This window comes from Salmo salar, chromosome 01 (genome assembly GCF_965601325.2).
Source record: "Salmo salar chromosome 01, fSalSal1, whole genome shotgun sequence".
In the NCBI taxonomy this organism is placed as follows: domain Eukaryota; kingdom Metazoa; phylum Chordata; class Actinopteri; order Salmoniformes; family Salmonidae; genus Salmo; species Salmo salar.
This window is the reverse complement of record NC_138291.1, coordinates 152,112,501-152,134,989: the sequence shown is the minus strand read 5'-3', so window position 1 is coordinate 152,134,989 and position 22,489 is coordinate 152,112,501. Positions and strand designations below refer to the sequence as shown.

The 22,489-nt window shown below is 44.7% G+C and overlaps 1 protein-coding gene across 6 annotated transcripts in view; it reads left to right on the top strand.

Annotated features, from left to right (window-relative positions):
* Positions 1-22,489, top strand: part of LOC106565973 (regulator of G-protein signaling 3) — a 200,272-nt gene that overhangs the window by 114,136 nt on the left and 63,647 nt on the right. The window contains exon 1 of one of the 6 annotated variants that reach the window (XM_014133750.3): positions 3,704-3,914. The exons of 4 other annotated variants lie outside the window; for them this stretch is intronic. In XM_014133750.3, the coding sequence (XP_013989225.3) occupies positions 3,837-3,914 (78 nt within the window). In that variant the 5' untranslated portion in view covers positions 3,704-3,836. Of the gene's footprint in view, positions 1-3,703; positions 3,915-10,409; positions 10,610-22,489 lie in introns of those variants that run through there. One more of the 6 variants, XM_014133760.3, reaches the window with a different exon arrangement.

Here is a 22,489-nt window from a genome sequence, read left to right as displayed (position 1 = left end):
CACAACACAACACAACACAACACAACACAACACAACACAACACAACACAAAACACACATACCCACACACACCCACACACAACTCCCGAGTGGATGGTCATACAGCACATAAGCCTATGATCTCATCCTGCTGTATGCTTCCAGTACTATCTGTGACCGGGCTGCATTAGCCAGAGAGCTGCTGGAAAAGTACATTTGTTCAGCTGAACACACACACTAGCATGCATGCGCTCACTCACTCACACTCTCCAACCAGCATCTGCTGCTCAACGAGCTAATCTAGGTTGTCCTGTGGAGCAGAAACAGATAGCTAGACAGCCGAGAGTTTTCTAGTGGATCTAAGTGCTAAGCTAGGGTACGGTTGTATACCGCAACACATAGGGGAGCCTCAGACAGGGCCTTCACCTCGCCAGAAGAGATCCTTAATGTTTCAGACGTCTAATAGACGAAGGATGTCTGCTGGGCCTCAGAGACCGCCTAGACTGTCTTTGACTGTCTGACTCTCATGTCAAATGTATGATGTTCCTTTTTTAAATGTAGAGGTGGGTGGTTTATAGGGAAGAGCTTGCTTGTTTTCCAGGCAGCTGTGACGTAGCTATGACGTAAGTTTGACGGTATAGTTTTTATAGCCACATGACTTCTATGACGTTAGCATGACCTTTCATGGTGTTTACTCACCTCCCTTCCTCTCTCCTTCCCTCCCTTCCTCACTCCTCTCCTTCTTTCATCTGAATTCATGAAGACTGGATCACATCACTTCATCCTGAGGCTATGAGAGGTATAATGGAATCAACTGTTCTCTGTAACACACTATAAAGTACTCAACAAATGCACACACACAGTCATAACAAGTACAGTGCATTATAGGCAATGGGAAAAGAGGAAGCACATTCCATTAGAAATTGTAAATCACAGCTTTAGTCTCTGAACAGTCTGGTACATAGTCCATTTTCACCTGCCTGTGTGAGGGAAGAGAGGTGCTTAATTACCTGTCTCTGAGTCTCTGTCACACACATGCACTCACTCACTCGTACACACATGCACACACACACACACTTTTTGATCCCCCCTCCATGGTACATTGTGTCAGATCAGACAGAGTGTGAATCCCACCTTTCTCACATGCCACACACACACACACACACACACACACACACACACACACATGGGATTGGAGCCTGCATCAAATCGTCATCCCATGACAATCCCATACCCTGCCCACTGCACTCTGGTCTTTGTAGTCCAATCCTCCTGTGGCTAGGGATGAGGGACAATCTCACACACACACACACACACACACACACACACACACACACACACACACACACACACACACACACACACACACACACACACACACACACACACACACACACACACACACACACACACACACACACACACACACACACACAGGGCTTGTCTTCTCTCCTATAGCCTGTATGAAAACTGAAATTAAAGGTAATGTGTGCCCCTTTCTTTCTTTCTTTCTTTCTTTCTTTCTTTCTTTCTTTCTTTCTTTCTTTCTCTCTCGCTCTCTCTTTCTCTGTTTCTCTCTCTCTGTTTCTCTCTCTCTGTGTCTTTTGCCCCCTCTCTTTATGACTTACTTTTTGCTTGAGCAGCCACTCGCCCTGCTCTGTGAACTGATAGCAGGCTTCAAAGACAGATCTATTTCTCTTTCCTTTCTCATTCATTCTCTCTTTCACCTCCTCCATCACACTCACCCTATCCTTTCAAGGTGATGTTTACCTGTCTCCATTGACTTCTGAATTGATCACAGTAATCTGGCAAAAGGGGGATACCTAGTCAATTGTACAATTGAATGCATTCAACTGAAATGTGTCTTCTGCATTTAACCCAACCTTGCATTTAACCCTCTCTGAATCAGAGAGGTGCTTGGGGCTGTCTTAATCAACATGCATGGCACCCGGGGAGCAGTTGTTGGGAGTTATCTGCCTTGCACAGAACGACAGATTTTTTACTTTGTCCGCTCGGGGATTCGATCCAGCAACCTTTCGATTACCAGCCTATGCTCCTACCCACCAGGGTACCTGCCGCTTTCTTTCAAAAAGCACACACACACAATGTCTCACTCCATCAATGTGTGTGTGCGTGCGTAAGTGGGTGTGTGTGCATACGTACATGAGTGCATGCGTGTGTGTCTTTTTTGCACGGCGGTGATACCCATCACGTCCTAGGATCAATTCCCCAACCATGCTTTAAACTTTCATGAAATCTCTTTGATGGATCTTGTTTTGCTTTATTTCAGTTCAAAAATCCCTTAACTATTTATAACTTGTTCTGTTGTTATATAATGCACTGGCATACATATACAGTATATCAAGGCTTTGTACAAAAACGATTGGACCAGATCCTAAGACGTCATATTATTTATTTAAATTATTCACATTCTTGGGTTAGGGTCATTAGAATTTCTCCACAGAGGCCCAGCATGCAATGCTTAGGATAATAGTTTATTTTGGGACACATGAAACATATTCCACTTTTCTATGACATGGATGTACTGTATGTGGAAAGTCTATGACAACGTGTGGAATGGTCCTTTCGTTCTATCCTAGATGAAACTCCATAGATGTCTCCATATATTTTGATCTAAAACTACAAATGAAAAACAAATGTAGAGTTTCAAGGTTTTCTTCCGACAGCGATGATAGGTTGTATTTTATTATGCTATTCGCTAGACAGAGAAAGTAGTCTTCTGGGTTTGCGTAAGCAGTTAAACTAGAGCTTGAGGGAATTGAATGGCCCTTCAAACCTGATCATTTGGAAGTCATATGGGCTACAAATAGATTAGATTAGCTGTAGAAGAATATGTGTATAGAGGAAGTGTAAAAATTTTTGACATTTCACTCTGAGGCACTGCTAAGTCATGGGATGGGATGGGAGTCAAAGCTAGTGTTTTGTATGTTTGTGTGCCTGTCTTTTGTGCGTGTGTGTGTGAACATGATTGTTAATGTGTGTGTATCCTTTTTCCTGTGTGTGTGTCTTTGTAGTCGATGAGGTGTGGAATACAGGGCTCTTTTGCATCCCAGATCCTGCCCCTCTTTGATAAGCTTTGATTCATTGCTTTGATTCACGGCTGGGCTGGGGTCTAAAAATAGGAGGTGGGAAAAGAGGGAGGGAGGGAGGGAGATAGAGGTACGGGACTGCACAGCATGGCATCATGGGCCTCCAGAGACACACTAAAACATGGATACAGCTCCCTTCACTCTCCTTCCCCATCAACTCATGAACCTTTCTTTCTCTCTCTCCCTCATTCTCTCTCTCGCTCTCTCTCTACGCTATCCTTTTTTTCTCCATCTCTCTATGTCTCTGTGTACACTATCAACTACTTCCACCAGTATCAACTCTATGTATCCTCTTTCTCCTACTGTTTTCTCCCTCCTCCCTCCCTCCCTCCCTCCCTCCCTCCCTCCCTCCCTCCCTCCCTCCCTCCCTCCCTCCCTCCCTCCCTCCCTCCCTCCCTCCCTCCCTCCCTCCCTCCCTCCCTCAACTCTCACTTCTTGCTCTCATCTACCTCTCCCTTCCTCTTTCCCTAACCCCTCATTGCTCCCCCTCCTCCTCCTCCCCTCCTCTTCCCCAGCGCTGGTGTTGCACGTTGGCAAACACATAAGAACCACATGGTGAGAGAGGCAGGACTGCACAACATTCAGACAGAAATAGAGAGAGAGATAGAAACAGAGAAAAGAGGGAACGTAGAGACAGTGAGAGACAAAGAGAAGGATAGACAGAAGAGAGAGAAACATATCACTACAGCATTTTTCACACCTGGATTTTCTGTCCTCTTTCGCTACTATCCTGTGTGTGTGTGTGTGTATGCTCTCGCACCCCGCACTGGCAGAACTCGAACATACTCACACACACACTCGGAACATCCAGATGCCTGTCTCTAAGGTATTGTACACGCTATTTGTGCTTCCTATTTCTAAGGTCAGGTACCATACACCTGCAGGTCTGTGTTTTGGTAGTGTTAGCGGAGATTAAAGTTATGGTGTGTGTGTGGGTGTGTAGCGTTCCAGAATGTCTCTGCATTATATTATTTTTGCATGTTTCAGCTGCTAAAGTATTCCTAACACTTTTCTAATGCTTTAGTGACACTTCTGGTTCTCTTTTTGGATTTCTAAGATACCTTTTTAGTTACAGTATATAAAGTATTTGATGCTATGTTTCAATGCTATGTCATAATGTAATCATTTTATTTGGCTTCACTGCTGGTCGACTATCAAATTCCTTTTCTCATTATGGGATGTTTTAGTTTTTTATGATACCAAATTTATTTAACATAATATCTGCACACAATTTTTGTGGACCAAATGTAACATTTCTCTCTCTTTGAAAGGAATGTAACTGCCCACTATTTAGTAGTGGAATGGAATTTATGTACGTGCAGTGTATGTGATTGAGTCACTGCTCAAGGTGCTGTCAACTGCAGCAGTGGTGTAGTACAGTAGTTAGTTAGCTTATCCCCACTACACAGAGCAGCTGGTCAGGAAAAGCACAGCAGGTGAGTGTGAATGAGAGAAATAGACTGTTCTCCATAGTGTCAAATGAAGAAATGTTATTTGTGCGTGAGACAGAAAGAGTTCAATAGTGTTTGTTTGTAGTCTGTGTTTGTAAGAGAGAGAGAAATAGAAAAGGAGGGAAAGAGATAGATAGTGTGCGTGTGTGTTTGCATGTGTGTGCGCTTGCTTGTGTATGTGTACATTTTTTAAACAGTATTTTTATGAGGAATTGTTATGATTCCCAGGGGCCAGTTTTTCAGAAGTTATCTATAAAATGAGATTAAATGTTAGGATTCAACATTAGGGATTTGGTAATCCAATTTCACCTTCAATCAGGATTAAATTACGTTTTTGTGTTTTTCAAAACTCAAAGGTAGTGATTCTGAAAGTTTTGATACGGAAACTCTGGATTATCTTCATCCCACCGGAAAGGTGGTACCTTTAGGTATCTTTGTTCATGTAGTTTACTCATCTCTGTTTGCCTTTGACAGTGTAGAAGTAGTACCACAACTTGTCCAGTAGATGGCAAGGTGTAGGCCTATTCAATGCACTACATTTGATATTTTAGTCATTTTACAGTTAGTGCATTCATCTTAAGATAGCTAGGTGGGACAAGCACCTATCACAGTCATAGTAAGTACTTTTTTTTCTTAATAAAGTTGCTGTTAGCAAAGTCGGAGCTAGTAAGGGTGAAAAAAAGTCAAGTGCGTGTTTTAGTTCACTAAACATCCACATACTGTGATCTTGATATTGTGGTATCTGGATCAGAATAATATTATCCCATTCTTGAAAACATAAACTGGCTCTAAAACAGCCAGATTGATCTGATCCTGGTTAGCAAGAAATAGGATTACAGAATACCGCGAACCACAGGTCAGGGTTATTCAAGTTCCAGAGCCTACTGGTTTTCAGTTCTACCTCATAATTCATTGCACCCACCTGGCGTCCCAGGTCTGAAGCAGTCCCTGATTAGAGGGGAAGAATTAAAAAAGCTGTGGAATTGGCTTCAAACACTACTGCACAGACACAGGCAGACACCGACACACATGCAGGCACGCACACAGTTACAGAGGCACACAATACCCCCCACACAGACCATTTCGTTGGTCCCACTCACAGGTTACGTCGGAGCCCCTCCTGCCTCAGTGTGCTCTGTCATCTGAAGCTGTTAAGATGAAAAGCACCTGAGAGAAGACAAGAGGAGGGAGAGGGAGCAGATGTTCCCTAAAGCACAGCCAAGCATACTGAGCAGTGAATAAACATAAGGGGTTACGATCAGCTGTTGGGATCGGCTTTTATTCAGTTGTTTGCTATTATACTCTACACAGACATGCTCTTTGTTAGGTTCTATTGTACATCTGCTAGCTGCATGTTGTTCTCTGTTTGGTGCCCTGTTTCTGGTCTCATGACTTGTCTCATGGGGAGGAAAGAGAGAGAGAGAGAGAGAGAGAGAGAGAGAGAGAGAGAGAGAGAGAGAGAGAGAGAATTAACAGAAACCAGCTCAATGTAATTGAAGAATCCATAGAATCTAACCACTTCTGGGAAAATTGGAACACACTAAACAAACAATAAACACAAATAACTATCTATCCAAAATGGCCCTATAACAAGGAAAAAAAACACAAAAACATATACATGATCAATTACATATCATAGAATCAGCAATTAAAGACTACCAGAACCCACTGAATTCTCCAATTATATTTTTTAAACATGTTTTATATTTTATGCCTGGTCCCCATTAGCTGCTGCCAAGGGATCCAATAACAATTAGGTACAATGCATTTGGAAAGTATTCAGGCCCCTTGACTTTTTTCACATTCTGTTACATTACAGCCTTATTCTAAAATTGATTAAATGAAACAATTCTCATCAGTCTACACACAATACCCCATAATGACAAAGTGAAAACAGGTTTTTATTTTATTCAGCACTTTTTTGGGCAAAACAGATATACCTTATTTACATAAGCATTCAGACACTCGAAATTGAGGTCAGGTGCATCCTGTTTCCATTGATCATCCTTGAGATGTTTCTACAACTTGATTGGAGTCCACCTGTGGTAAATTCAATTGATTGGACATGATTTGGAAAGGCACCTGTCTATATAAGGTCCCATACTTGACAGTGCATGTCAGAGCAAAAAACACGCAATGAGGTCGAAGGAATTGTCCGTAGAGCTCCGAGACAGGATTGTGTCGAGGCACAGATCTGGGGAAGGTTACCAAAACATTTCTGCAGCATTGAAGGTCCCCAAGAACACAGTGGCCTCCATCATTCTTAAATGGAAGAAGTTTGGAACCAACAAGACCCCCCCTAGAGCTGGCCGCCTGGCCAAACGGAGCAATCGGGGAGAAGGGCCTTGGTCAGGGAAGTGAACAAGAACCCAATGGTCACTCTGACAGAGCTCCAGAGTTCCTCTGTGGAGATGGGTGAACCTTCCACAAGGACAACCATCTCTGCAGCACTCCACCAATCAGGCCTTCATGGTAGAGTGTCCCGGCAGAACCCACTCCTCAGCAAAAGGCACATGACAACCCGCTTGGAGTTTGCTAAAAAGGCACCTAAAGGACTCTCAGACCATGAAAAACAACATTCTCCAGTCTGATGAAACCAAGATAGAACTCTTTGGCATGAATGCCAAGCGTCACGTCAGGAGGAAATCTGGCACCATCCCTAAGATGGAGCATGGTGCTGAAAAGAATCATGCTGTGGGGATGTTTTTCAGCTGCAGGGACTGGGAGATTAGTCAGGATCGAGGAAAAGATGAACGGAGAAAAGTACAGAGAGATCCTCGATGAAAACCTGCTCCAAAGCCCTCAGGACCTCAGACTGGGGGTCTACAGCTGCAACATTGACAGCATCCTGAACGGTTGCATCACCGCCTGGTATGGCATCTGACCGTAAGGCGCTCCAGAGGATAGTGCGTACGGCCCAGTACATCACTGGGGCAAAGCTTCCTGCCATCCAGGACCAATATACTAGGTGGTGTCAGAGGAAGGCCCCCAAACATGTCAAAGACTCCAGCCACCCAAGTCATAGACTGTTCTCTCTGCTACCGCATGGCAACCGGTACAGGATCACCCAGTCTAGGACCAAAAGGCTCCTTAACAGCTTCTACCCACAAGCCATAAGACTGCTGAACAATGAATCAAATGGCCATGTGGACTATTTACATTGACCCCCACACCCCCCCTCCTTTGTTATTACACTGCTGCTACTCCCTGTTTATTATGTATGCATAGTCACTTTACCCCTACCTACAGTACATATACAAATTACCTCGACTGACCTGTACCCCCGCACATTGACTCTGTACTGGTACCCCATGTATATAGCTTCGGTATTGTTATTTTATTGTTACTTTTTATTTACATTTTTACTTTAGTTCATTTAGTAAATATTTTCTTAACTATTTATTGAACTGCATTGTTGGTTAAGGGCTTGTAAGTAAGCATTTCACTGTAAGGTCTACACCGGTTGTATTCGGCTCATGTGACAAATGCAATTTGATTTGATGTGGTGTACTCCTCAATGCCATCGGAAGAATCCCGGAACATATTCCAGTCTGTGCTAGCAAAACAGTCCTGTAGCTTAGCATCTGCATTATCTGAACACTTCTTTATGGACCGAGACACTGGTGCTTCCTGCTTTAGTTTTTGCTTGTAAGCAGGAATCAGGAGGATAGAATTATGGTCAGATTTGCCAAATGGAGGGAGAGGGAGAACTTTGTACGCCTCTCTGTGTGTGTAGTAAAAGTGGTCTAGAGTTTTTTCCCCCTCTGGTTGCATATTTAACATGCTGATAGAAATGAGGTAAAACTGATTTAAGTTTCCCTGCATTAAGGTCCCCGGCTACTAGGAGTGCCGCCTCAGGATGAGTGTTTCCTGTTTGCTTATGACCTTATACAGATCATTGAGTGCGGTTTAAGTGCCAGCATCAGTTTGTGGTGGTAAATTGACAGCAACGAAAAATATAGATGAAAACTCTCTTGGTAAATAGTGTGGTCTACAGCTTATCATGAGATACTCTACCTCAGGCGAGCAAAACCTTGAATCTTCCTTAATATTAGATTTCATGCACCAGCTGATTTTTACAAATATACACAGACCACCACCCCTTGTCTAACCAGAGGCGGCTGTTCTATCTTGCCGATGCAGCATAAACCCCGCCAGCTGTATGTCCCGATGTGATTGTAGCTCGTCTATTTTGTTATCCAATGATTGTACGTTGGCTAATAGGACTGATGGTATAGGCAGATTTCCCACTCGCCGTCGGATCCTTACAAGGCACCCCGATCTACGTCCTCGATATCTCCGTCTCTTTCTCCTGCCAATGATGGGGATTTGGGCCTTTTCGGGCATCTGAAGTAAATCCTTCGCGTCTGACTCGTTATTGAAAAATCTTCGTGAAGTACGAGGTGAGTAATCGCTGTCCTGATATCTAGAAGCTCTTTTCGGTCATAAGAGACGGTGGCAGTACAAAATAAGCTACAAATAAAGCGAAAAAAACCACACAAAATAGCACAATTGGTTAGGAGAGCATAAAACGGCAGCCATCTCCTCCGCCGTCATTCTATGGTTGTGAGATCTGGGGTCCGTTCACTAAAGAAGAATTCGCAAAATGGGACAATCACCAAAGGGAGACTTTGCAGGCAAACTTCTGTACAATGTAAAACACCAAATAATGCATGCAGAGCAGAATTAGGACGATACCTACTAATGATCAAAATCCAGAAAGGAGCCGCTAAATTCTAAACCACCGAAAAGGAAGTGATTTTCTAACCTTCTATAAAAAAGCTAGCACCTACAGAGAGAGCTGCCAAATGAGTGATCATACTAGAGACACATATTTCCCTCAGATTACACAGACCCATAAAGAATTCCAAAACAAATCCAATTTAGATAAACTCCCATATCTATTAGGTGAAATACCAGTGTGTCATCACAGCAACAATATGTGTGACTTGTTGCAACAAGAAAAGGGCAACCAGTGAAGCACGAACACTATTGTAATCATAAACTATATTTATCTGTACATTTATTTACCATTTTGTACTTGAACTATTTGCACATTTTACATCACTATACATAGCCAGTAATATAACATTTGAAATGTGTCTATTCTTTTGAAACTTTTGTGAGTATAATGTTTAATGTATAATGTTTACTGTTTATTTTGATTAGTTTATTTCACTTATGTTTATTATCTATTCCACTTGATTTAGCAGTGTAAACATGTTTCCCATGCCAATAAATAACAGAAATGAGAGAGAGAGATAGAGAGAGGTTTCCTCTGCTTCTCTCTCTCCCTTAGCCCTGGTATATATTCTTATTCCCATGTCCATGTCTGAAAGAGGTGATCACTGTGTGTGTGTACATCTGCCTAACGCCTGTGTATTGTGTTTTTTTGTCTTTCATGGTTAAGTAAAATCAAAGCTACTGTATGTGCATGTGTGTGTTAGAAAAGTCGGGGGCGGTAAAGTGATGAATGCTAATGGCTCTGTGTGTCCCCTGGGACATGGCAACTGTACACAGCGCCTTGAAGTCTTGACCAGGGATGGGCTGGGGGGGGGGCTCTAATGGGTGTACACACATAAACACACACACACACACACACACACACACACACACACACACACACACACACACACACACACACACACCACACACACACACACACACACACACTTCTTCTTCTCCCCAGTCCTCTCTTTCTCTTTCTTTAGCTCCTCCCCCTCCTCCCTCTTTCTCTCTATCTCTTGTTGTGGTTGCGCTGCTGGATGGGAGTCTCCCTACAAATCCCACAGGGCATTCTCTCTCTCCCTCTTGCTCTCTCTCTCCTTCTCTCCGTTCAGCTCGGAAACAGAAGCGTAGTTCCTGCACTCCTCTAATTCACACTGACGGACACACACAGCCGTGGAACACACACACACACCCACACACACACACACCCTGACACACACACCGTCAACACACACACCGCTGGCCGTTTGACTGAGAGGAGAGTGGGCCACTTTACCAGGGATGTGAAGGAGGAGTGCCTGTCTCTGTTTATTGGACTATAACTGGGGATCTCTCACTACAGGTGAAGTCTATAAGGATATCAATCTCCATTTTCACACCCACCCACACACTTTATAGATGTCTGTAGCTTTTAATAAATAGAGGGAAATACTTCAGTGTATTTATGAGCTAGCCTAATGTTGAATGCGTGGGGGTTGTTTTTGATAGTTTTTATTGCTGGTGTTTTTTGTTGTAGGAAGATAGGGAGTGGTGTTATTTGCCTTACCAAAGAAGCGAAAGAACGAAAGAAAGAAAGATGAGCTGAGAGAAGGCAACGAACTCAGGCTCTTGGATTATCAGTTCAGGGCATCAGGTTTGGATGACCCGCATTTTATTATCTACTTTTATTTTGTCTTTGTTCTTTCTTTCTTTCCTTCTTTCTTTCTGTGTCAGAATAGGTTTGCTAAAATACAAACATTATTCTCAGAGTATTTAAGATAGAAAAATCAGTTTGTGACATGGTATGGCCTTCTCTTTCTCTGTACTGTTATCTGGGAATTCATCTGCATCTGCTCATCTCTCAAAGAGGATCGTCATCAGCTCACAGCTTTATGGATGTGTAAAGCCATCACAGCTCTGTGTAAAGCCAGAGATCAGGACAAGTGAAAGAGAGAACAGAGAGATCATGGAGAAAGAGAGAACAGAGCAAAGAGAGAGGGAAAAAACAAGGAACACACTAGGGAGAAAAGGTTATTTTTTTTGCCTTGTTAAGATCTCGCTGGCTGGTGTGTGTGTGTGTATGTGCGTGTGTGTGTGTACATTGTGTGCATTAGCAACCAGTGATCACACATCTTCTGTCAACAGTGCTGCAGCGTATTGACCTATTAGCACAGGAATAGCTAATGGTGTCACTAGGAAGTCATGAGGAACGTCTGTCAACACGTTTGTCGTGTGTTGCAATGAGGAGAGGGTGATGGGGAGTTTACAAGTTTATCTATTGACCGGAGGGAAGCAGGAATATACAGTATATATATATATATATACACAGACCACCACCCCTTGTATATATATATATATATATATATATATATCACACACTATTAATCTACAATGTAGAAAATAGTAAAAATAAATTAAAATCCTTAAATTAGTAGGTGTGTCTAAACCTTTGACAGGTAATGTATGTCAAAGGTTTGGACACACCTAATCATTCAAGGATTTTTATTTAGTTTTACTATTTTCTGTCTTGTAGAATAATAGTTATGACATCAAAACTATGAAATAACACACATTGAATTATGTAGAACCCAAAAAAGTCAGTGATATATTTTATATTTGAGATTCTTCAAAGTAGCCACCCTTTAAAACTGTTGAAAAAGCATTCCAGGTGAAACTGGTTGAGAGAATGCCAAGAGTGTGCAAAGCTGTCATCAAAGCAAAGGGTGGCTACTTTGAAGAATCTAAAATCTATTTTGATTTGTTTAACACTTTTTTGGTTACCACATGATTCCATATGTGTTATTTCATAGTTTTGATGTCTTCACTTTTATTCTACATTGTAGAAAATAGAAAAAATAAGGAACCCTTGAATGAGTAGGTGTGTCCAACCTTTTGACTGGTACTGTATATGTATATCTACACATACACAGAAAAACACACTCAGAAAAACACACTCACAATCCATACTTACCAACTTTCAAGATGGGTACAGATAAGTACAGAAACAGACACACATAAGTGGGCACAGCATGAGATAGCAAGAGATAGAGAGAGAGCTCTGAAAGAGAGGAGATACACACCCAGATGGGGTGTAAAGGAAATTAGGTCTGTTGTGTGGGACATTATTACATCTGCATCGTTATCCATCAATCTTACCTCCCCCTCTCTTCTCCTCGCCCCCTCTCCCCTTTTCTCCCAAAACTCCTCCCTTCATCTCCCTCTGTCTCGCCCTGTCCTCTGTCCTCCTCGATCAATATCAATGGACACTCCCTTCTCTCTCTTTCTCCCTCTTTCCTTCATTCTGGCTGGTGTCATTGTGTTATGTATCTGTGGAGGGGAATATCAATGGCCTGTACACACAAACACACATTGCTGCTAGGCAGTGTTGTAGGCTGTGTGTTCCTTACAGTCTGCCCGGCCCTCTGTTTAACACTGAGGCCACCTATGAGGCAGACACACAAATACATACACAAGATGTCTATCTCTCTGTGAGACACACACATGAATGTGCAAGCACACATGGACACACACACACACACACACACACACACACACACACACACACACACACACACACACACACACACACACACACACAATGCTGCAGCGGTCACATCGACTTTGCCCGGGGACGTCACACAGCTAGCCAGTTAGCCCCATAATCACATCACTGACATTCTCCCTCTGACCTTCCGCTGGGATTGATAATGTCTTGGAACATGAACCTTGACCCCCGGAGATGGGCTGTCATATAAAGTTCCCGTTATAAAATATGACTTTGTAAGGCCCCCTAATACAGGGACACAGACTGCTGGGGTGATATTTTTTCGTCACTGTTCCATTTTTCATTACCTCAGCCAGGAAGGAGACGAGGAGGAGGTTGTTGGAAAAAAACAGGCTCCTTGTTGAGCTTAAATATTAATGAAAATAGACTTGCTTTTAATAAATCTTATACTCGATGCCCCTAGGTCCCCATTGCTATTAAAGTGACTGATATTGTGTGGCTCCAGTGAGATATTGAATGGACTGCTGTGTTTTCCTGTTTACTGCTGTAATATTTCCTCCATGTCATATAATGGTGTTGTATATGATGTTCTTTACCTTCGCTCTTCCTTTGCATAGGGGAAGATACCTCAAGGGACAAGCAAATGTAATCAACTAATAATAGAACTGCAGCTACAAGACAGAGCACACACATATAGAGATAGGAGTAATAACAAGCATATTGCGGAGAGTTATGAATCTCCTTCGATATGGCTAAACAACTTTCATTCTATTTATAGCTTATTTAACCGGAGTTGTTTCATGGGAACACTGACGTTTTTCATCCTGTTCTTCTTTGCTCTACGCCTTTTTTTTGTCCGCTACATCGTTCTGTCCTTTACTCTTCTCCATCGTTTTGCTCTTTCGCTTGATTTCAATAGAGGGCCTTGACATGTAAACGATCATTGCTGTCTCATCCCTCTGTCCTTTGAGCGAGGGATGGGCGGAGGAGGCTGGCCATGCATGTGATGTGGCCACTCAGTAATCCTCCTCTAGCCCTTTATTAACCGATAATGATGTGATAGTGAGCAGTCATAGTAATCCACAAATCCATACTCATAATTGTGTGTCCTGAAGAGCTATTGCTTTAGCTTTGCTTGAAACATATGCAAATTGAACCAAATAAGGAGAGATTGTAAGTTTAAAGGCTGGACCTCAAATGACCATCTAATGATGTAAATGAGAGTGGTGCTAAGCAAGCAGATTGGATTTGGAAGCTAAATGACCACATTTGTTTGCTGGATGTCCTCTGTTCCTGGAATGGTTGATTAGATATTTCACATTGAAGTAATGATGTGTCTGTTTAGTGTGTGTGTGTTAGCTGGAGAGGCAGGAGGTAGGAGTGGGGGGTTACCTCCACCGTGCTACTAAAGATCCCCACCCTTTGCTCTTTGGGCCACTCCATACACTGTTGTGGTTTGAGGGGGCGATTGGTGTGAGGGCCACGTTTGTGTCTTTGTCGCTGTGTGTAGCAGCACTGTTCACACAGCAGTCCCACAGCAAAGTTAATGTTCCTTAATCTATCACATTTGATGCGGAGCTGTGTGTGTGTGTGTTTGTGTGCGTGTGTGTGTGTGTGTGTGTGTGTGTGTGTGTGTGTGTGTGTGTGTGTGTGTGTGTGTGTGTGTGTGTGTGTGTGTGTGTGTGTGTGTGTGTGTGTGTGTGTGTGCGTGTGCTTGTGTGGTTTCGAGATGAATCCGCCTCTTAGTGATCTCTCAGAGGGCCACTAATATGCTCTCTAATGCATGCTGCTTCTACGGCAGATGAGACATGAAGACCACATGATAACACAGTGGTGTGTTAACCACATAGCAGCCCCATTTAGAGGGAGGTGAGGACATGATTGGATTAACTTGACACAACCCCCTTCAGAGAAAGTTGACTTATGAGAACATTGGGTATATTGACACATAGCAACCCTAATTCTCAGAGATATGACATTGGCGTGTTAGCTAAACACACACACACACCTTTCAGAGATTGAGAAAATGAGGATACGAGTGATTTGACACATCATGGCTTAAGAAGACACACTGTTCTGTTCTATATCATCATTACATACACTTAGGTTGGAGTCATTAAGACTTGTTTTTCAACCACTCCACAAATTTCTTGTTAACAAACTATAGTTTTGTCAAGTCGGTTAGGACATCTACTTTGTGCATGACACAAGTAATTTTTCCAACAATTGTTTACAGACAGATTATTTCACTTATAATTCACTGTATCACAATTCCAGTGGGTCAGAAGTTTACATACACTAAGTTGACTGTGCCTTTAAACAGCTTGGAAACTTCCAGAAAATGATGTCATGGCTTTAGAAGCTTCTGATAGGCTAATTGACATAATTTGAGTCAATTGGAGTTGAACCTGTGGATGTATTTCAAGGCTTACCTTCAAACTCAGTGCCTCTTTTCTTGACATCATGGGAAAACCAAAAGAAATCAGCCAAGATCTCAGAAAAAAAATGTAGACCTCCACAAGTCTGGTTCATTCTTGGGAGCAATTTCCAAACGCCTGAAGATACCACGTTCATCTGTACAAACAATAGTACGCAAGTATAAACACCATGGGACCACACAGCCATCATACCGCTCAGGAAGGAGACGTGTTTCTGTCTCCTAGAGATGAACATACTTTGGTGCGAAACGTGCAAATCAATCCCAGAACAACAGCAAAGGACCTTGTGAAGATGCTGGAGGAAACAGGTACAAAAGTATCTACATCCACAGTAAAACGAGTCCTATATCGACATAACCTGAAAGGCCGCTCAGCACGGAAGAAGCCACTGCTCCAAAACCGCCCAAAAAAAGCCAGACTATGGTTTGCAACTGCACATGGGGACAAAGATCGTACTTTTTGGAGAAATGTCCTCTGGTCTGATGAAACAAAAATAGAACTGTTTGGCCATAATGACCATCGTTATCTTTGGAGGAAAAAGGGGGAGGCTTGCAAGCCGAAGAACACAATCCCAACCGTGAAGCACAGGGGTGGCAGCATCATGATATGGGGGTGCATTGCTGCAGAAGGGACTGGTGCACTTCACAAAATAGATGGCATCATGAGGTTGGAAAATTATGTGGATGTACTGAAGCAACATCTCAAGACATCAGTCAGGAAGTTAAAGCTGGGTGGTTGAAGTTAGTCACTAATCTTATCTAACATGACTGGGTGATTGAAAGCTAAACACTAATCTTATCTAACATGACTGGGTGGTTGAAGCTAGTCAATGGAACCCTTGGTTTCACATTTGATCAGTGATACTGTAACTTCAGGGAAAGGAGGAAGATAAGATTACTTTTTAAAGTATCCAAAAAGTGCAGTGTTTCTTTTGTCTTCCTAGGGATAAGAATGAGAGAAGAAAAAAACTGAGAGAGAGAGCAATAGACAGAGAGACAGAGAGACATAGAGACACAGAGAGAGGGATAGTTTGTAATTGAAGGAGGGTCTAATGGTTTCGTCTTGTTCTCTCAAACTGCCCTGGGCTTCTATGATAGCAGGAAGAAGGAGCCCAAGCTAACTGTTTCTCAACCCAATTACCCAGCGCCATCCTTTGAAGCCTTATGTTCTTAGTCTACTTCCTCTTTCCTCCTCTTTCCCCTATCATTCTCTCGCCTAAATCTAACATTCTGTCTCCTCTATGTTCCCTCTCTCTTTTCGTAATTGTTGCTTTGTTTCTCCAGCAGCATCAGTGAGGCAGGCGGGCTATTAGCCATTGGTGTGCTGCAGTGTGCTGCCCATCTAGGTGGTGGTTTGGCTGTTACCTGAGAGCTCTGGTGCATGGTTGGCTGAGCTGCCTAGAGAGTTGCATCAAACATGCTAGCATCAGACTTCCTTAGTGCTAGATCAGACAGAGAGCCAGAGAGAGAAAGAGAGCAGAGCACTCACGGCCATATCTCTCCATAACGTTGCCTATGTTCCAGCTTTGTACGATACTGACCTATCATACCAATAAAGTTCAATTGCATTGAATTGCATTGTATTATATTGATGGAGAGACATAATATACTCTGAGAGGAGCTATACCTCGAGAGAGAGAGAGAGAGAGAGAGAGAGAGAGAGAGAGAGAGAGAGAGAGAGAGAGAGAGAGAGAGAGAGAGAGAGAGAGAGAGAGAGAGAGAGACTTGACTTTTTGTCTTTCTTTACTGAAACATTCTCATTTCATTTAAAACTCACCACCCAACCTCCCCCTTAAAAATAAAACCAAAAATACATCCTGTAATGCATACATGTACCATACTCGCCTTTCCAGCAACCACATGATACAAGCCAACATCACAATACTCAAGACAATACCCACTCCTACAACCGTATATCCAAAACATCTTCCCCAGCTATACAGACAGCCCCCCCAACACACCATATCTCCTGAAACATCTCCACACTTTTTATCATTTTATAGAACTCAAACTCAACCCTAAGGCGCGCAGAGACCATCCCATTAAACAATAATAAAGGGTCTGTTATCCCCCCACCTTTGACCCTGTTCCTCCTTGTTAGCCAAATAGCTAACTTTGCCTGAGCAAACAGAAAATTCAACAAAACACATTTTTCCTTCTCCTTACTTGAATACCTGTATCCCATTATGAACACCCCAACAGTAAAGACCACCCCCAACCTCTCACACAGACATTCCAACAGAGACATTAATGGCATTAATCTGGTGCACACAGAAAACACATGAATCACAGTTTCTTTCATTTTACAGAAATGACACTCCTGCCCGACTCCCGGTTCAACCCGTGCCAACCAGCTGTTAGTGGCCAGGGCTCCATGTAGAACCCTCCACTGGAGGTCCCCTGACCTCTTTGGTACTGGGGGTTTGTAGAGCCCCCTCCATCTAAAACCCACCATACTCTCCACCCCACATACCCCCTGCCACTGATGTGCCTTCACTCCTGTTAGGCTCCTAATGTTCCTCACCTTAACACAGAGGTTGTAGAGGGCTTTACCTCCCACCCCTTCAAACTCCCCCAGGCTCGGAGTGTTAAAATCTAACAAGTCCTCCAGACCCCCTTGCCAGTCTCCAGTCTCTGCCGTCACCTGCAGTGGCGGAAACATTGGTGGCCCCTCTCCCTTTGGCTGCTCAAACATCCCCCTTACCGGCTCAGACAGTGCCTCCTGGACCTCCTCCAGGAATCTCTCCAGCAGCCTAAGAGACGTTATTCCTGTTTGCTGTGCCAAGACTTCCGGGCTTTTCCACCCCTCCTCTCCCAGGAGTCTCAAGTCACCCAGCCTTTTTACACCCCCTGCCATCAGTTGCCTCTGCAGGGTGGCCGACTGGACCGATCTCAAAGGGATGGCTGGGTTGTGGAAGATAGGCTCCTCCCACACCCACAGCCCAGGCTCCACACCCCCTTCTCGTGTGTGCCTTAGCAGCTGCCAGGCCCTCAGCACCGCAGAGTAAAAATCGGAGAGACCTGCTGTACTCAGCCTCTCCAGCTTCATGAGGAACAGCTGCCGGTCCAACCCTAAATCTCCAGCTCTCCTCAGCAGCGCGCATGCTGGTTCCCTCCAGCCAACATCAGTATGGTACAGCAGTCTCTGTGCCGCCTTTAGCCGGAAAGCAGCCATCCTGCTCTCCAGTTCCACCAGGCCCTGTCCTCCTTCGTGGACGGTCATATACAACACCGCCGCCCTCAGCCAGTGATGGCCCGACCAGAAGAAGTCCACCAGCTTGCGTTGCAGGTCTGCGAGCAGACCGGCGGGGGGGTTGAGGACAGCCAGTTTATGCCACAGGGAGGATGCCACCAGGTTGTTAATTATCAGCACCCTCCCTCTATATGACACTTGGGACAGGAGCCACCTCCACCTGGCCAGTCTTGACACCACTGCCTGTGACAGCCCCTCCCAGTTCTTCCTGACCCACCTCTCCGAGCCCAGGTACACCCCCAACACTTTAAGCCCTTCACAACCCCACTGCAAACCCCCTGGAAGCAGAGGAGGAGCCCTATCCCCCCATGCCCCACATAACAGAGCTTTGCTCTTGCCCCAGTTTACCTTAGCTGATGAAGCTCCCTCGTACACCTTCAGACTGGTCTCCAGTGCCTGCATATCTTGACCATCCCTGACCATCACAGAGACATCATCTGCATATGCTGACACTGCTATGCCTGTCACCACACCCATACCTGTCCAGCACACTCCCTGCAGTCTCCTGCGTAGCAGGCCTAAAAAAGGCTCAATGGCTAATGTGTATAACTGCCCAGATAGAGGGCATCCTTGTCTAATGCCCCGTCTCACCCAGACTGGCCTACTGAGCCCCCCTCCCACCTTAACCATACATGATGCCCCAGCATACAACAGCTTCACACAGGTCAAAAAACTCCTCCCAAACCCAAACACAGACATCACATTAAACAGATATTCATGGTCCACTCTGTCAAAAGCCTTCTCTTGATCTAAAGAGACCAGTCCAAAGTTCACATTAGAACCTCTCGACAAGTCCAACATGTCCCTAATTAAGAACAGGTTGTCCGTGATTGAGCGTCCCGGTACACAATATGTTTGGTCCTTATGTACTATCGAGTCCAAGTGGGACTTCAGTCTGTTAGAGAGGACCTTGGCAAATATCTTGTAGTCCGCACAGAGCAATGCCACAGGCCTCCAGTTCTTAAGTTCACACAAGTCCCCTTTTTTGGGCAGGAGAGTCAGAGCCGCCCGACGGCAGCTCATCGGCAACTCTCCTACCCCGATGCATTCACGCAACACGCAAAAGAAGTCCTGTCCAATTATTCCCCAGAATTTTTTATAAAACTCCACTGGGAGTCCATCGACCCCCGGTGCACGACCGGGGGACATCTGGGTTACGGCCTCTGCCAGTTCATGGGACAACAGAGGAACGTCCAAATCGTCCCTCTGTGCCAGAGAGAGTTTAGGGAGTTCTGTGAACAAGACCTGAGCACACAAAGGATCACACTCTTCTGCCCTATACAATTCAGTATAAAACTCCACAGTCCGCTCCCGCATCTCACCCACCACAGAGGTCACCCGCCCATCAGACAGCCGTAGACAATGCATACCCTTGGCTTCACTGCTCTGTCTTTCCAAACCAAAGAAGAAGGAGCTGGGAGCATCCATCTCCTTGAGCATGGAGAATCTAGCTCTTACAAGTGCTCCCTTTGCTTTAACCTGGAAAAAACTGCCCAGGTCCCTGCGTAATTCAGCTAAATTAGCCTGGAGGCCTACATTGCCTTGCCCCACCATCTCTACCTCCATCTCACTAATACACCGCTCTAGTTCCCCCAATACTCTCCTAGCCTCTGAGGATGAGAGAGCTGTGTATTGTTGACAGAAAAGCCGAATTTGGATTTTCCCCACATCCCACCATTGGCTCAGAGACTCATACTCCTCTATTTGCTGCCTCCACCTTTCCCAGAAGGTCTGGAAACCTGCGCAAAAAGTGGCATCTTGTAAGAGCTTTACATTGAATTTCCAATAGGATGCCTGCCGGGGCCCTGGTGAAATAGACAGCCGAGCCATGGTTATGTGATGATCGGAAAACCCCACCGGGAGAATGGTAGCGCCCAACAGCCTATTGCTCCGATTCCTAGACATATAAAACCGATCAAGTCGGGCTGCACTCACCCTAGCCCCAAAAACCTTCACCCATGTGTACTGTCTTGTGTTCGGATGTTTAGTTCTCCAAACATCCACTAAGTCGAACTGATTAATAATGTCCCTTAACACTCCCACTGACACTGAATGAGGCTCTTCCCCATTTCTGTCTTTTGTAAAATCCATTGTGCAGTTCCAGTCCCCTCCGACCACCAGTGTCTCCTCAGGCGCTACCTGTGAGAGTTCCTGTCTAAGACTCCCAAATAGAACCCCTCTTTCTCTCCCTGTGTTAGGCGCATACACATTTATAAAGACAAAACCCATGTTGTTAATTTCTGCTTTAACAACAAGGAGCCTACCCCTACACACCTCCTTTGAGGAGCACATTTTTACAGACAGACCCGGTGCAAAAAGGACTGCCACTCCTGCACTAAGATTTGTCCCATGGCTCAACACACTTGCCCCTTTCCACCAGAGCCCCCAATCGACTTCATTCAACACATCACTATGTGTCTCCTGCAGAAACAACACCTGTACTTTTTTTTGTTTTACATATTCACCCAACACACTCATCTTTCCCGCATCTCTGGCGCCATTTATATTGAGCGAGCCTACCCGTAGAGTCTCCATAAGAAGTGGGAGAAAAGCCAGCAGAGAAAAAAGACCAATAGCAAAGCTCAAAAGTCCCAGTGTCAGAAAGAAAGTATACATCTAAACAGTGTCCGAAGGTAAACCCTTACGCACTGTTGTGACCCACTTCCTCAACCTAAACCGTTTCCTGGGTGAGAGGACACCATGCCCCTCATTTTTCACAGCATGTTGTACTGATCGTACAAACTTTCTTGAATCAGGGAAAAAAGCCTCAAGATTAACTTTTTTTCCCTTGGTCTCATTCAGGAACCTTGTCAGTTCTCTCAATGTGTACTTAGACCCCTCTGCTTGACTGGCTGTCAGCTCCGGGCCTATTGAAGAGGAGTCTGAAAAAAATATCTCCTCATCCTCTTCCTCAGACTCACTTTCCTCCTCATCTCTATCTCCCACCCTGACCACCTGCTCTTCCTCTCTGGTCATGGCATCTCCCACAGCAACAGGCAAAATTTCCATTGTGCCTTTAACCACACCCTTTTTCCTTTTCCGCTTGGCACCCTCCTCCTCCCCCCCTAGTCTCTTACACTTCCCCACTATACTCTCCTCATCCACTAGCATAACCTGACTAGACCTAGCATCCTCTACACCACCCTCCATAGCATGACTAGGCCCAGCATCATTCACACCATCCTCCATATCATAGCTAAGCCCAGCCTCAGCTACCCCACCATCTCTAGCCTGACTAGGCTTAGCCTCCACTACCCCACCATCTCTAGCCTGACTAGACCCAGCCTCCGCTACACCACCATCTCTAGCCTGACTAGACCCAGCCTCCACTACACCACCATCTCTAGTCTGACTAGACCCAGCCTCCTCTACCCCACCATCTCTAGTCTGACTAGACCCAGCCTCCGCTACCCCACCATCTCTAGCCTGACTAGGCTTAGCCTCCACTACCCCACCATCTCTAGCCTGACTAGACCCAGCCTCCGCTACACCACCATCTCTAGCCTGACTAGACCCAGCCTCCACTACACCACCATCTCTAGTCTGACTAGACCCAGCCTCCTCTACCCCACCATCTCTTGCCTTACTAGACCCAGCCTCAGCTACCCCACCATCCCTGGTATGACTAGGCCCAGCCTCTGCTGTCTGCATCTCATTTCCCCCTGCACTTTGACCTCGATTTCCCCCACCGGCGCTTGTACCCTCACTTTGTCTACGGCCTTTATGTGGGCACGCAAAGCTCTTATGCCCCAAATCCCCACACTCAAAACACCGTAGACTGTCTGTGCTGGCAAACCCTGCATAGAGCCCCTCCCCATGCCTCACTTTAAAATGCACATTTAGCTGTTGCTCATTGTTGTTCAGGAACATAAACACTTGCCTCCGGAACGAAACAACGTGCTTAACAGCAGCTGCCTGAAAACCTGCCGACAGTACACGAAACCCGCTAGCAAACTTACCAAAACGACTCAGCTCTTTCCTGATTTGATCGTCCGTAATAAACGGAGGTAAATTTGCAACAACTACTCTTGTCGAAGGGGTAGAAAGA